This window comes from Nyctibius grandis, chromosome 3 (assembly GCF_013368605.1).
Source record: "Nyctibius grandis isolate bNycGra1 chromosome 3, bNycGra1.pri, whole genome shotgun sequence".
NCBI classification, from domain to species: domain Eukaryota; kingdom Metazoa; phylum Chordata; class Aves; order Nyctibiiformes; family Nyctibiidae; genus Nyctibius; species Nyctibius grandis.
The window spans coordinates 52715477-52731604 of record NC_090660.1 but is presented as its reverse complement, the minus strand read 5'-3'; the positions used below and the strand labels follow the sequence as shown (position 1 = coordinate 52731604).

At 36.2% G+C, this 16128-nt stretch overlaps 1 protein-coding gene across 1 annotated transcript in view; it reads left to right on the top strand.

Annotated features, from left to right (window-relative positions):
- CEP192 (centrosomal protein 192) overlaps positions 1-13853 on the top strand; it is a 94361-nt gene extending 80508 nt beyond the window's left edge. Inside the window, exons 47-53 of the mRNA XM_068397189.1 lie at positions 601-680; positions 1567-1662; positions 3222-3341; positions 7204-7313; positions 8235-8361; positions 8829-8887; positions 13476-13853. Of these exons, the coding sequence (XP_068253290.1) occupies positions 601-680; positions 1567-1662; positions 3222-3341; positions 7204-7313; positions 8235-8361; positions 8829-8887; positions 13476-13614 (731 nt within the window). The 3' untranslated portion in view covers positions 13615-13853. The remainder of the gene's footprint in view (positions 1-600; positions 681-1566; positions 1663-3221; positions 3342-7203; positions 7314-8234; positions 8362-8828; positions 8888-13475) is intronic.
- The last annotated feature ends 2275 nt before the right edge of the window (positions 13854-16128 follow it).

Sequence of the window (16128 nt, the reverse complement as noted above, 5' to 3'; positions counted from 1 at the left end):
GTTTGATGCAACTTTATTTGATTGGTCCCAAACGAGAATACTGTCAGTGTTTTTTTTTTACCTGAACAGTCAAATAATATCTTGGGAGGGAGTTTGGTGCCTTGTGGGGTTTTTTGGTATTTTTTTGTACACTGGTATGTGAAGGTATCTCCCAAAAATCTGAATGCAACAGACTGAGACTGTTGGAGGTGGCTTAGATCTCTCTGCTATTTGTCATGTTCTGCATTTACAAGAGGCTAACTTCCTACTACCAGCAATACATTCACATAATATCATGTGATATGCTTCAGATTCTTTTAGAGGATTATCTATTATTGCTTAGGGTTATTGAGGGTGAGATTTACATCTTGCTTTGTTTCTTGTAAGCATCTACAATATGATTCGTCACTAGAAGCCTTGACTTCCAAATTTCTTTTGTATAAGCTTTCAAGAATTTTGTGACAGTGTGCTTCGTTTGCGTCTGCTCTTGGAGTTGGCATTATGAGAACTGTTTCCATTAAACTTCTGTGTGTCTTGAAACATAGTTTCTGTTTAAGCTGTTTCCACTAAAGATACTTGAACAAAGGCATTTAATATAGTAGTCTGATATTTCTCTTCTAGAGAGTCACCTGGAAATGGAGAATAAAGGGGATGAAAACGTGAAGTGGCATTTGTCGTCTTTTGCACCACCCTATGTTAAAGTGAGTGAATGCTGGCATTGGTAGTTTTATGCAAATCTCTTGGATTTTTTCTTACTTCCTCCCTGCTGCTCTCTCTTTCTCCCTTCATCCTTTCAAGAAAGCATATGTATTTGAGCATGAACTCCATTACAAAGTTTCTTTTTGCCTCTGTCTGTATCAGGGAAATGTTTTACTCCTTTTTTTCATCTCTAATGTGATTCTGTGACTGTGAATCAATCTGTACTCTGTGGGACAATTTCTGATTCACTTACTGGCTTATAGAGTCTGCTTGTGCTCATCCAGTGTCATCATCCAGATTGCATTAAGTAGTCAAGCATACACGAAATATGTGTCCCTTTTGGCTCCAGAACGCTAGATTGCCTTGTTTTGAGACTTGTGCTGCTGGAATTATGCTGTACGTGGTATCTCTGTAGGTAATTTAAGTTAGGTCAAGGATATTTGAATTACACTGCTGTTGCCTGCACAATTACTGGAGCTGTACCATTGATACTTGTAAAGGCTTCCCTGTTTTTTTTTTTGATGGTCTGAAATGCTGTGACAGTCAATTTGATTTTATGCTAGAATTATTATGGTCTGTTGTCATGAAATGAAGAAAAATGGTTATGTAGCACTCTTAGCTGTAGCCCAGAAGACTCAGTGTGCTGTGTTCCAGCCAGTGCACCACCTCTAAACTGGAAGTCAGTAGTCATGGTGACTGCATAAATGTTGTAGTAATTTCAGTCTTTATTCATTTGCTTTTAGGGAGTCAATATTATTTGTTCACTTGAAAGCAGCTTGATTGGCTGTATTTTCTTCAGTCCTTTGCAAGGGTGGTGTGTGTGGGTGTGTGTGGTGGTTTTTTTTTTTTCCTTTCCCTTCTGAATCTGACGCATAACTTTATTTGCAGGATGTGGATGGAACTGGTTGTGTTTATAGGGTTACTTACTCCGCTTTCAGATGTTCCCGTGTTTCTGGTACTCTTGAAGCTCACGGAGAAGAGAAGGTAAACTGACATTTATAAATATTTCAAGCCTATTAATGTATCTCAGTTGTAAAATAGGATCTTACCTGAGAAATTCTCTGAAGTAACAGTTGAATTTTTGAAGCTGGTCATACTTTATCTGATAATGATAAAATGTTGGCCTTCCAAAACTGGGTTTTGGGGTGTATCAGGTAGACAATATCTACTTACCACAGCTGTTATAATGTCAGCTGAGTTGATTCTAAGAATTCATGCAGTTTGTAGTTTGATTTTGACATAGTGGTGTTTTTGTGTTTTGTTTTGGGGTTTTGTGTTTTTGGTTTTGTTTTTTTTTTTTTAAGATAAATTACTCTAGAACAGAAAATTGGTTTTAAATGTTTTGTAAGAATCCACAAGAAAATTGCAAATAATACTGGGTTCTTACGAAATTGGTGTGAGAACCACTTTCGCTTCCTTAGAAGCAGTCTTGTCATGCTTGTTCAAGAACAGTTGTCTGTTCCTAAAGTTGATTTCATTTGACTTACAGTTTTATCTCCTGGCCAGTAGAGGGTTTCATAACCACAATTATAAAGCACATCCACGACATACTGAATGGGTTTCTATGGGGCTTTTGTCCCTCACCTTCTACCTCCATGCTACTTCAATTCTATTTGTTCATCTTCATGGGTTATTATGACATTCCTTAATTACATTATTTCTATGGTAATACAATTTGTAATCTATTTACAAGGCATAAAAAACTTACTCCTGTCCAGTTTCATAGCTATTTCACAATATTGAAAATGATTATTTGAATTTAAACAATTGTCTTTGCCTTAGCCATCCTAGTTTAGGCCTGTTTGAATAACATTTACATTATTGGCATGTCAGGCCGTTGACTGGAGCTGATAAGGTACAGTGCTGTCATGATTTGCTGTTTTTTGCAGTGGGTATGATAATATTTGGCTAATTAGATATAGTTGTAGTGATCTATCCTAATCTGCTGCTCCCCTTCTCTTTCTTCCCCCAATCTGAACTCTGAAAACAATGCAAGTTTACTCTTGAATTAACCTGGTACAGCACTATACAGACAACCCTTTGTTACGTAGGTGACCTTTAAAGATGATCGAATGCATAGCCTGCAAGTTGGTTTAAATTTCAGGCCTTCTAGTAATTGTAGCACAGTGTACTTACAGACTTGGAGCTGGAGGACTACAGTTGTTCACAGCTTAGTGACAGATGAAGGAAAGTATTGCTGTCTTCCAGCTGCGTGTATTTCCCCTCCTGGTCCCCTTCTCCCCCATTTTACTAATAGAAACAATTGTGCAAGCACTTGCTGACTTTGCTTAAAGCAGATTAGCTGAACTCAAATTTTATTCGAGATGATTGCTTGCACAACTTATTTCATCAGAACTTTATCTCTTGTGGGCAAAGGAGGATGAGCTGCATTGTTTTTTGCAAGATCCATCTGTATGTGGAATGTATGTTCTGCAGTGTATAAATTTTGTGCTGGCTTGACTGTAACTTTGTGTAGGTAAAATTGTGAAGATGTATAGATTATTTTGTTAAGCTTCTGCAAAATTTTTCTCTTGTTTTGGTAGGTTGCTGTAATCTTTTTACCTAGAGATAAAGGGGATTACTCCCAGTTCTGGGACCTTGAGTGTCACCCAGTTGAAAAACCTAGTTGGAAACACAAATTAAGATTTCAGCTTTCTGGAGCAGTGAGTATATAAATGCTATAAACGCTGTCCTGAGCACAATTTTTTGGTAACATCTTAATTTTACTATACAGTACTTCTCCTTTATATGCACTGGCATATTCTGGAAAAAAAAACCTGCTGATATTTTTGTTGGACTAAACTGTACTGTTTTTCTTCTGTTACAAAAATACCTTTTGCTTCTTGCTTATGTGATAATGCATTATCTTTTACCATTTAAGATGTAAAATTTTATTTTGCTCAGAGAAAGTAGATACAAACTTGCCTTCTGTGGGAATCGTTTCTGTAGATGCAGTTTTGTTTGTATCAGGCACTAAGTGGATTGGTTTTATTTTCATAAATAAAGAAAGAAGTAGCTGACCGTTGCTATGATATGTAGCTTAATGCAATATTGGAATTTTCAAATATCCATATTGGAGATATGGATGTATCTCTGATAGAATCTGTTTGAGTATTTTATCGAGTAATGACGTAGGTGGGGGTGACTTTGAGATTTGTACATGGGAGCGATTGGATTTGAGCTCTCCTTTGCTGTACTGTTGTTCCTCAGCTCTAACTTCGTGGTGAGGCTTGGAAGGAGAGGTTTGGGAGTTAGAACTGATTTTCTGCGCTCTCACTCCTTACCTTGCTTTTTAATCCCTACTTCACCATCCATGCAAGAGGAGCCTACATAGGACAGAGAATCTATTACTGTTAGGAAGAATTAATTCTAATATTAGTTAAATGAGCTGAATATGAAGAGCTTTGTACGTTCAGTATTGTGTGATTGCTATATGTGCTTTGCTGTCCTCTCCAGAGGATGTGACTTGATTTTTCCAAGAAGCACAGATAAAGATCTGGGATCTTTCTTTAGAGTGCCAAGCCTGTTTCAGTAGTAGGAACCTACCTTACCCTTCTTGCTGGGGCATCTTACTTTTTATTTTGTAGGGTCCTTATTCTTCCCAGTAGTTAACTGTGTTGAAAAGGGGACTTCTTAAAAAAGTTTGTTAAATGACTTCTAACTTTAGCATGAAGAATGAGACCTGTATATTTGGTTTGGGAGGGTTTTTTATTCAGCTTTCATCTAATTCTTTGACCATGATTTTCCTTAAAATGAGGAAAAGGTCTATGTCATTTGTCTGTTTAAAGCTAGTTGAAATTGAAAGAAGATGAATTTATCAGAAATCTAGAGTTTTGAAGAATTCTGTTTTTAAAACATGACTAGGTGTCAGAGTTGTGTTAAGTCTTTGAGCGGCACAACTTGATATTAACGTTTTTGAACTACTGTGTCAGATTTGTTCCTCTTGGTTTTTTTTCAAAGCTGTTAAAAATTAGATATTTCCAGCATCTCTTTGTGCATATAGGAGAAATTTTGTAGAAAATACTTGGAATGTGTCATGATCATTTTGAAAGAGTTGAAAGGGAAATACTTTGTTTATCAACTAGGTAAGGAACTATACATCTGTTTGGAAGAGGGATCAACACAGAAGCTTTACTTAGATTGTTGCAGCTTTTTAGTCAGATCCACTTTTAGTTGAGAAGACAAGTCAATTATAATCTATTATATCCTAGGGATCAAGAGTTTAGTCTGTGTTACTACAACTTTGAAAATGACTTGGATCCTGCTGGATTTGCTGAGGCAGAGGGCTATGGCTCTGGTTAATGTGACTTTTGATGGAATGAAGTGGGAAGACTGACTGTCGTTCAGAGTGACTGAGTGCTATTTATTTATAGCACCACCTCAAAAGAAATGAAAAATTTGGAAGAGCTCAGGAAAGGACTAAAAGAAAAAGGTGAAGTTAGGAAAATCAGTGGCACCACTTTCATTTTTTTACTGAAAAACTAATTAACTGTGACTTTGATTATACTGCATGTGTTTACAGTCCCCACCACTAGAAACCATAGTCAGGAGGTCAGAAGATCATGTTTCCAAAACTGATCCCAGAGACAAAGGGATTCTACATGTGCTTTGCAGCCTCAGCTTCTCAATACTGGCCATTCAAACTTAGTTTTTTCTTTTGCTGAGAAACATTTGTTGGGCTGCCATCAGATATGGTTCTAAGATAATTGAGCTAAGAATGAGTATCACCATTGTGCACAGAAGTCTTGGATTGGTATTTTGGTCTAATTATTAGTCCCTTCTGGGTGAAATGGAAAACTAGCAAGAACCTGCCGGAACGCTGAGGCAGCATCTAAGTTCTGATTGCTCCTTTAGCATGTAGAAAGTTGAGGACTTCATAAAGAACCCCTGATATTGTTTCAAGATATTAAAATGTTAAATGCATACCATTTTTTCATTTACATGGCTTATGTACTTTAGTTGTTTAACTATGTAACTTTTTTATGTATCCTTTAGCAGCAAACTGAACTTAATATTAATACTTAATGCTTAATATTAAGCAGAACTTCTTAATACTTAACACAAACCATACTGCTAACTAAGAGTCCTGATTTGATTATTATCAGCAGTACAAAGCTTCATCTTCTTTGGGTATCCTGGAAGCAAGAGGAGGAAAAAAATCTTTTTAACTCTGAGCAAAATAATTCCAATTTTAAAGCTAAACAAATTGCTACACTTCTGAGGTGGCTTTGGAACAACAGTACTCTGTTGTAACCATTTGGATAGTGTTAACATACTGCTTTCATTTGAAACAAGAAAAGTCAGTACAGGCTATTGCAAAGCATGCAGTACTTCAAGATGCCCTGAGAAAGACTGAGGGAACTTCTGATCGTTTTCCATGATGTGCCTTATTCTCCTGCAGTAAACTTGCCTTATTGATAAATTAGAATTTGAATGATAACACTGAGCCATGACACCCGTAATTTTTCCCTACATGGAAAATTAGAAGCTCTTGAAACAAGACACATGTCCAGATCCTTTCTTGTTTTTATGTGTTGGGTTCTACTGTGGTTCATGGGTTATTTGCAACTGAAAAATACTCTTTAAAATTAAGATATTTTTTTTTTTTTTTGGCTGCTGCTATTTCTGACAGACTGATTAGCAGCTCTTTCAGTAGAAGAAATGAATGTCTAAAAGACAAATTTGTCATAGCAGCTCTATTGAAGATGAATCTATTTTTTTAATCTTCCCTGCGTAAGAGAATCAACTGCTTGTCTAAAATGTCAGCACTGTTTCAAAAATTGAGATAATGTTGTACGACCGTAAGTGTAGGAGGTTCTTTTGGTTCTTTGACTTTGTTCAAGGTGTTGCGACCCGAGGGGCTCCAGACAGTATCTGGCTGGATTTGTTAAACAACTCAGAATTTGAAATTGGCTGTTTGGCGAAGTATTCCCTTAGGGTCATCTGGTCTCCTTGTGTTAGAGTACACTGAATGGGGGTCCTGACAATGGTAAATATTTTGGCCTAATTTCTGAATGTAACAATTACCATATAATGCATTGTCAGATTCTATCTCTCTGGAGAGACCTTTTTTTGAGAATGATATATTGTTCATAATACAAAATTATTACAAAGCTTCTTGCTGTTGTGAGAATTCAAACTATACTTACGCCTTCTTTCTGAGCAGTTGTTTAGCCAGCTTTGCTGTTCTTAAGGCATATGGGCAGAATATCTGCAGAGGAATTGTTTTTTGTTGTGGCTTTAAGTAAAATCTTCGTTGCTAGCAGCCTTCTTGAGATTCCACCTGCACTGCTAGTTTGTTGTGAATTGGCTTGTAACAAATAAAGTATTTATAAGACACTGAGGCCTATTAAAGTATTCCTTCTAAATAATTGCTTCTGTCTCAAGGATCCAGACTCTACTGTTCCTGAAAGATTATACTTTAAGTAAAAAGTCTTGGATGGGGTAAGGGAAATGACTTATATACCTGAATACTTAAATACTTTTGAAGGCAAAGTTGAAAGACTTCTCTATTTTTGCCAATAGGGTAGTAAAACAGAAAATGAAACTTCAATTGCAAGTGCCCTCACAAAAACTGAGCTTCCAGTTATACCAGAAATGAAGGTTTACTCTGGAGCACGTACATTGAAAGCAGGGTATGTATTGACAAAACTTGAAATGAGAGTCTGCAATTGGGTAAAAGGGGAGGAAAAAAACCCAACTCCATAACCAAAACCTTTTTACCATTAGGACAGCTATGTGGTGGAACAGGCTGTGCAGAGAGCCTGTTCAGTCTCTCTGCAGTCTCTGTCCTTCAAGGTTTTTGGGATCTGACTGGACAAAGCCCTGAGCAGTCTGGTCTGGCTTCACAGCTGACCCTGACTGGAGCAAGAGGTTGAACTACAGACCTCCTGAGTCTCTTCTGACCAGAATTATCCCATGATTCTATGTTAAAGAGTAAACAGCTGCAAAAAACAGACTTGCCAAACCTCTTAATGGCTTTGTATTGTTCAATCTCCCATGATTTTTCTTTTCAGTTGTGTTTCTAAGTTGCCTAACCATGATTTGCTGTTGTAAATGAACCTGGTATCAGCAGTAGAATCTTGTGTATACTTTTTGTCTGCTCCCCTTTTGGAGACTCCATAGAACTGTACAGTCACTTCTGAGAAGACCACTGTACTGCATGTCTTAATCTTGCTGTTCTTCAGTCTTGAGTTGATTTCCAGTTCTTTTACTATGGGATGATGTGAATGTGGTAGGAGAGTAAAATGTTTTGGTTAAACATGGCATCTCTAAGAAGAGTCTAGTTCTCTTGTAAAGCATATGGGGCAAAAATTCAGGTTGTGAAAGTGTGTATAAGTAAATGTACATATATTTATGCCACAGTGATGCTTTCATTATTCTTTCGGCTAAATTGTATTGCCTATAAAACTTAAGGTGAGAGTTGGTGCCTTCAGGATCTTTCAGTTTTTCCTGATTTAGTCTCAGAAAATACCCCTGTTATCTTGAAGTATGCAATGAATATATCCAGACGATGTAATTAGGAAATCTTAATATCTTAAATCCTTTTTTCAAAGCAGAGAAAATGAGATAATTCGAGGGGTATATGCACCAGAAGACCTGTACACTTTTCCCCCAACTAGAGTTGGGGAATCATGCACGTTAAAGGTCAACTTGCGAAATAATTCCTTTACAACACACTTGGTAAGTTTGATAGACTTTATTTTAATTACATTTTCATAAGTCCTTCCAACAGTTCAATTGCACTGTTTTTTTCACTCTTGACAGAAGATTGCAATAGTACAAGTCTTTCTTAGTTTCAAAAGTCAATATTATATTTGAAGAATATTGCTCTCCTGTAATTTTTCTCTTTTCTTTTGTCTGAATCACTGAGTGTATTTGTAATATATTGGCAACTGAAAAAAATAATAGATTATAGTTGGCATAGATTGTTGTTATTCTGATTTATTTATTTTATTTTTTAACTTCATTAAAATACTGAGATGTGAATATTTTTTACTATGCACAAATGTAGGCATACTTTTTTTTTAAACTCTGGGTGCATGTAAAGCTGTATTTGTAAGTGACCCAATTTATCTTAAGCATGTCACAAAAAGAATATGATAGGCTTAGATATAGTGCACTTCTAAGCATTTTGTATTAAATTGCAGCTGAAATTTGTAAGTCCCAGAGAGCCTTTCTACATCAAGCACTCAAAATACTCTCTAAGGTGAGTAATGCATATGCTAAAATTCTCTCCTAACAAAAAAATTAAACAAGTAATTCAGTAAGAAAAATATCTTCTCTATATGTACAGTGCTAAAATGTAGATATAAATATCCAGCATTCTGGCTGTCTAGTTAAACGTTCTTGCGGTTTTTTTTTTTTTTGTTGGTGTTTTGTTTTTTGTTTGGTGTGTTTTTTTTTTTTGTTAAGCTGTACTCTGTAATCTTGGTTAGAAGCAGAATGAGCCCACACAGTTACTTCTGCATCTGCCAATTTCTTCCCTGCAATTCTTCCCTTCCCTAACAGTGCTGCTGCTTTTAATGCTAAGCCTAATGCTTCATTTAACCATTTGGCATGCTGTGCACAATCAAGTCATTCCTTCCATTTATACTTTCTGCATAACAGATGAAGCAAATTGCCTTCATCATGCTTCTAATTTGACAAACCTGCAGAGCTGCATCAAAGATTCTCTGCAAATACAAGGTTTGAGCAGCCAGTGGAATTGCCTGGTCATACCAAGTATCTCAGTGTATTACCTGCATAAAAGGAATTTTCAAGTTGGTGATAACAATCCCTCAAAATAAACCCAGTCATCTTTGGAGTTCATTACAACAAGTATTTGACAATCCTATTAGTCATCTCTTCAAGAAGTATAGCATCTCACATGCTCATCTGTAACAGTGGGATTGTCACTAAGACAGAAATGCAACCATTTCATTGGAAGTCATACCGCATACATTCTCAATGTTTAAACAGGTCCCCATTTTAAACATGGGGAAAGTAAGGTTATACAGAACAGAAATTGTGAGCAAAATCATAAATGGCTCCTAATCTAGTTTTGTGTCTGCCAATGGTCCTTTGCATTTATTATAAAGATAGGGCTGTGGTGGTGTTAGCCACAGGTATTCAAGGTATTCTTAAGGCCACTTTTCAGTGCAAAGTGTTGTAACTCCATGTAGGCATGTGTTCCAGTGTTTCTATTTAACTGGCATTTTTTTATTAAATTTGTCACATCAGACAGCACAGAAGCATTTTTTATGGAGGCAGTGACCAAGACAAAATCTATCCAAATAAAGACAACTAGCTAGATCTGTCTGAGGCTGTACAGCTGCAGACAAAGGAGAGAATGACTTGATTGTGTCTGGAAAAAAAGATGAGTAACTGCACTGGAAGACACTTAGATATTTCAAAAATATTCTTGAGGAATGCTGTAAAAGCAATTTGGTACATTTTCTGTGAAAGATTATAAACTATTGCTTTTATCCAAAGTAGACTTAAAAAGTTTAAAATTCAGTCTACCATTTCTAAAGGTTATCAACTGAATATACTGCACCTTCTAATGACATTCTGCAACCTTTTTTTTCTGGTAACTTTAGCTGTTTTTTCTTCAGTTGTCAATATTGGCCTTTCCTAACTTTTAAAATTCATTTATCTGAAGTCAACATAGCTCTCTGAAGAAGCTCTCCCATTTAAGAGCATAGAGCACAGAAGAATTACTTGACTTGGATAGATACTTTTAAAAAAGTGTTAAAAGAACTTCTTTAAATTACTTTTATTTGAGAACAGCATCAAGGAGGATTTCAAGAAAAACAGTGTTAACTGTTTCCTTCTGAACTAGGTTAACTGGACATCTTACAAAGTTAATGTCCAGAAATAACTGGATAAGAAAACTGTTTGCAGGAACTTGGAATACTAGTCTGTAAATAAGTGTGTAAAAATAGATAGTACCACCTACCTATATTTTTGGACCAAAAAAGTGTCACGTAGTAAACATGCTCTGCACACTCTTCATTTTGAGGGCCAAATTTGAAAGCAATCCTGTGTAATCAAGTATATTTTGGGTTTTTTTAACCAGAGAGATGTCATTTAGCTAATATTATAAGTCCACCATAATATTATATGGGTGGGAAGGAATTCTGTCTGGAATTCACATTCAAAAGAGGAGTTCTGTTTGTTGACAGAGTAGAATTCTTTTACTGCAAAGAGAGTACCTTTAACAAGATGACTCTTAAGTGGTATAAACATATGGATGAAACATTAAATCACACTTGACTTTTTAAAAACCTTTGGCTAAGTTCTATTTCTGGAAGGACTACCAGGTTGTGCCTATCTAAAAAGCTTGAAAACTAAGGTGTTTCTATTGCATTGCCTTCAGAAGACATCTGAAATAACTTGATTACAGGGTAGTATATATTTCAGATATTACTGAAAGGTAAAACTTTTTTTGCTTGACTGATTATTTTTATTTCCAGTAGCCACCATTCTGGGTGTCAGGAGTCACTATTCATTGATGATAGATGTGGTTACCGTGGCTTTAGATGCAGCTTAGCCATACTGTTCCTTTTAAACTTACCTATTGCTGCTATTGTGTTTAGAGGACTACAGTATTAGTTTACCTGTGAAGTAGGCTTCAGACATACTTGACTTCTCAGAAATACCACTTGAAACTGATGTGATGCAACAACCTGTAAAGGCCATATGGTAGACTAATTGAGTTGCAGGCGTAGTGAAAAGTTTGAAGTAAAGTAAAACTTTTCGTTAAGAGAAAAACAGTTAATTGCAGGGGAATTCTGGTTATCCTGACACTATTGTTCTTGACTAGTTTCTGGCTACTGTACTTGAGAAAAATCCTCCAGGTTGCTTCATTTCTAAGAACATTTATGCTGTGTAGTAGCCCAAAGAGCTGTAGTAGCTGGAGTCTGCACTTTCCCATTTTGTTAGCTAAAGAAAATGAAAATAGCATCTTTCCCTTTGGATTAGGAAGCATGAGAATTCAGGTCTGTTGAGCCTTATCCTGATAGTGAGAAATAAGTGATTGCTACAAAAACCCCTCTAATTCTGCTTTTAGAGAAGAATGATAATCTGTATAGCACCAGCCAAACAGACACCTAAATTTAGAGGTCAAATGGAATTGAATATAGCTGCCATATGCTAAGAAACTGTGCTCTGCTGCAGTATCACTGAGGTCATATAGTATGTATTCTGGAATTAGTATTTGACAGCCAGATGTGGCCATATCTTTAAAAGAGCGATACATAACTTACTGTTAAATTTTTGATAATATGAGTTTGAGTTTGGTTATATTGTTCTTTTTGAGTAAGCATTAGGATGTGTAAGGAAGCATACATATATTATTTTAGAGATGATGATAGAGACTTGTGCATCCCTCCTGACTTTCTAGTGAATTTACTTTTATTTTTGTGAATTCTCAGGTGGCCTGGTTGTATGCAGCTTCAGACTCTCTTAGTAAAATCTGTGTTTTCTAATATAATGCATCTGTTACAGATTAAATAGTCATACTGATGTTCTTCATTTATAAAATGGATTTTTTTTAAAATAAAGCTGAGTAAATATCTTCATCCTCTATATTATAGATGTATAAAGAGATGGAGCATGCCGGGTTTGTTATATAAGACTCGGCAATCAAGTATGAGACATGAAACCCTGATCTGGCTGTACTCCTTTGTTGTATTGTTGATTGTAGTTCAGTACTACATAATTAGTACTTTGTTTTTGTATTAACCCAATTAAAAAAATACAATTGATAGAGTAACTGTTTTAGCACTAAGTATGATACTAAACAAATGAGGCTAGGATCAGGCTTATATATAGGGCCAATATTATGATTTCCAAAGGTAGGAGAAGGGCAAGAGCACAGACTGATTATGGTAGGTTGGATTAGTGTAAAGGAAAGGAATATGAAAAGGTAGGAACAAAATAAGAAAAGGCAGGGAAAATAAGAACATGCCAAAGGACATTGGATAATACTAAATACTGTTAAGGGGAGAAAACTGAAGCTACAATAAAAGAAAACAAAGCTGTCTTTTCTTTCTTTGTCTTACTAAGTGATGCTGTCCATTTTTCCTTATTCCAATATGTGCCTGTTACCGTTACCTGTCTGTTACTACTGGATATTTCTGTTGGATGCCTTGGAATCCAATAGACTGCCACTCAGCATTTCTAGCTTGTTGCTTGTATAGCTTATCTTTTTAAAACATTCACTCTAGGCTTTTGAGAATTAAGACAGCCACCCATTACTTTTGGTATGTTTTTATGCTATCTGAATAGAAGAGGAATTATATAACCTAAGAAGGTGTAATGTAAAATCTTTAAAACACTGTTTGAGGATGGTATATTGACTTGCAATGATTCAGCAAAATATTTCTTAATGTGGAGGCAATTAGAAGTAATTGAAATTATTTTACTAGCTTGAAGTTGGTGGAATTTCCAAAGGAATTGGAAACTTTAAGTGTACTTGTCACGTGACTGCTGAAAGGAAGAATTGTAGTAACTTTGCTCTAAATATAGCTTATGCACTGTCAAAATTATTGCAAAGAGGCAGACCAAACTCATCTAGGTAAACTAGCAGCAATAAAGTATTGTAGTACTTTGTATAATCAGTAGGAAGGAATGACCTTTACAATCAAAGTCCCTCAGAATAGGTAATCAAATCTATAAAAATAAACTTGATGATCCAGTGCACATACAATATACTATTTTGGTGAAAATCAAAGCTAGAGAAGAATTTCTCTATCTGGTAGGATGTAGTTGTTTATTAACAATGAATATGCACATAATTTGCTTCTTTACAGATCCCATCATTACATCAATGTGCCAGTCCAGTTCAAGCCAAAGGCAGAAGGAAAATTTGAAGGTCTCTTCGTTGTGCTGACGACCAGAAATGGCTCAGTTAATATTCGGCTAAGTGGTAAAGCTATTGCAAAAAAATAGTCAGAAGAGTTTTATAACTGTTTATAATAATCTATAACAGTTTATGCAATTTAAAATATTCAACAATTTGCTACTATATTTTCCATACTAACGTCCTACTTGTTTTGCCCTGTGATGCTGCTTGGATGGAAAGTCTTCTGTAAGATGAATTATGGTGCTTGTTTTACAAATCTCTTTTCATAGTAAAAACACCGAGAAATAACACTGTATGTTTTAAAGTTATGTTCTAATTTATGTTTCTGCACTTTTGTTGAAAAGGGAATTTTTCTATTTTTTCATTTATTAGGAATAGCTAGATACTGATCTATTTTATTTTGAGCATTGTAAATACAGAAATAAACTCTTATCTGTTAACAGTTGATTCTACCTGATTTCTGTCTTTGCTTAGAAGATTCCTTGCTGTAGGTGAGGAGTCAAGCTGCCTTCTCTTAGGCAATGCTAGTTTTTTGTGGGGCTTTGGGGAGCAGGGGGAGGGATTGCAGTACAGAAGCTGACCTGTTAATATTGTGTCTCCATCTGGTAAAGCTGGGACCATATCGATGATCTGACAATCAAACCCTAACTTTACACAGTTCAGTGGCAGGCATAAGCATTGTTTTCAACTCTTAACAGTGTGAAAATGGGGTAAATTAAACATGAGTAATACTGCCTTCAGCCCTCCAGAACAATTCATCTAACCCAGTATTCTGTCTCTAACAGTGCTGAAAACATGTTGCTTTGAGAGATGACATAAGCCTGGCTACTGCCTTTGGTTCACTTCACTTGCATTTCCTCAGCATCCGCAGTCATTGCATTAGGTGTGGGAGGTAGATTCCCACCTATCCTTTTTTTTCCATTTATGGACCTGTTTGTGAGTTTATTTGTTCACCTTTTTGAACTCTTTTGACACTTTGTTTCCACAACTTCATGTGTCAGCAAGCTCTAAAAGTTCACTGCGTCCTCTTTTAACAAAAGTTATTTTTGTGTGCTAAACTGGTTTATTTCTAATTTTGTTGAGTGCTCTCCAGTTCTTATGTTGTAGGATTCACTGAACAACAGTTACACAATCAGCTTGCCAATTGTTACCGTGTCCTTTGTACCCTTTGGCTCTATGTGCTATTTTACTTCTGTAGCATGGAGCTGTATGTCTGAAGTTGCCTTAAGCTAGAAATGTAGCTTTTTGACAGCATAGTTCTGTCATAGCTTATGTACATTATTCCTTTCTTCAGGTTCATAGATGTGTCAGTGCAATTCCTTTCAATATGAAATTGTTTGTTTAACTGCATTTTCAAACAACTGAAATTTGAAAAAAACTGGGAGGAAAAACCTGAAGTACCCAGTGCATTGCACTGATACCTGCCACCAGTATTATGTTAAAGTATACTATCTTCTGTTTTTTCATGAAACATCATTTCTCAGCAGTCTGGAAACCAGGACAGGAAGATTTACTAAAAGAAATTAAACTAGACATCAGACTTGCCACCTTCTTTTTCTCCCATCAACACATAAGCTCCTGTCTGCTGGATGCTGTGACCATGTTCCTCTTGCCCTTTTTCTGCCAGATGCTGCTTGCACGTTTCCCTAGTTGATGTGATGCCTGTGTACTTCTCCTGCATACAGAATTGGAATGGAGGGAATCTTCTGTCTGCTGCCTTACCTCGACAGGCTTGGCTGCTTCATTTGAGAAAGACCTTAGTGTCTAAAAGCCTGTGTTGGTTCAGTTTTAGAAGCACAATCAGAAGTCTCTTCCAGAGCTGGAAAAAAGACTGAGCTCAATGTCACTGCCTTCAAAGCCTTTGCATTTCCTAGTTGAATATCTTCCAGCTGCCCTCTGTTCTAAAGTTGTCCTTGCCCCTTGCTAGTCTAGAATAATCCTTGTGAGATGCAGATAGTATGGGCTTCAGGTCATTAGCTCCAACTGTTCTGCAAATTCTCTTTTGTTGTTTCATGTTATGTGTTAATGTAGCTAAAGTTTTATTTATTGCAGAGAAGGCTTGTGATTTGTTGTTCATGGAAGTCATGTTCGCTATACATTTACTACCCTAGCAGCTATTCTTGACCATCCACTTAAACCTGACATTTTAATAAGTTCTGCGGTTTAGTCTTACATGCTCAACTTAATGGTAGTCTTTTCTGAATACTTTTCTCAAGGGATTGATTAACCTTTACCTTTTTCTCAAGGACCTTGGTTTCTCAGTAGAAATTGTCTTTAGATAACTGACTGGTAATAAGGAAACTGGATCACTGAGGAGGCAGGATCACCATCTGTTAATAAGAGCTACATGATTTTGTACCTTTTACTATCCATTGGGATGGTTTTAGTAGTCGTTTCCACGAGGTTAGATGATGGTCCCGCCTGTGGTAAGATTCTTCATAACACTGGTTTTCGTAAAGATGAAATAACTCTTAGAACACAACCAAAATTTTTGTCATAGTTTGATTGTGATATCAGTTTATTCCAGATTATTTTGCCTCTAAATTTCAATCTTACAGAATTAAATCTTCATGACTTTGATGCTGAACCAGCCTCTGTTC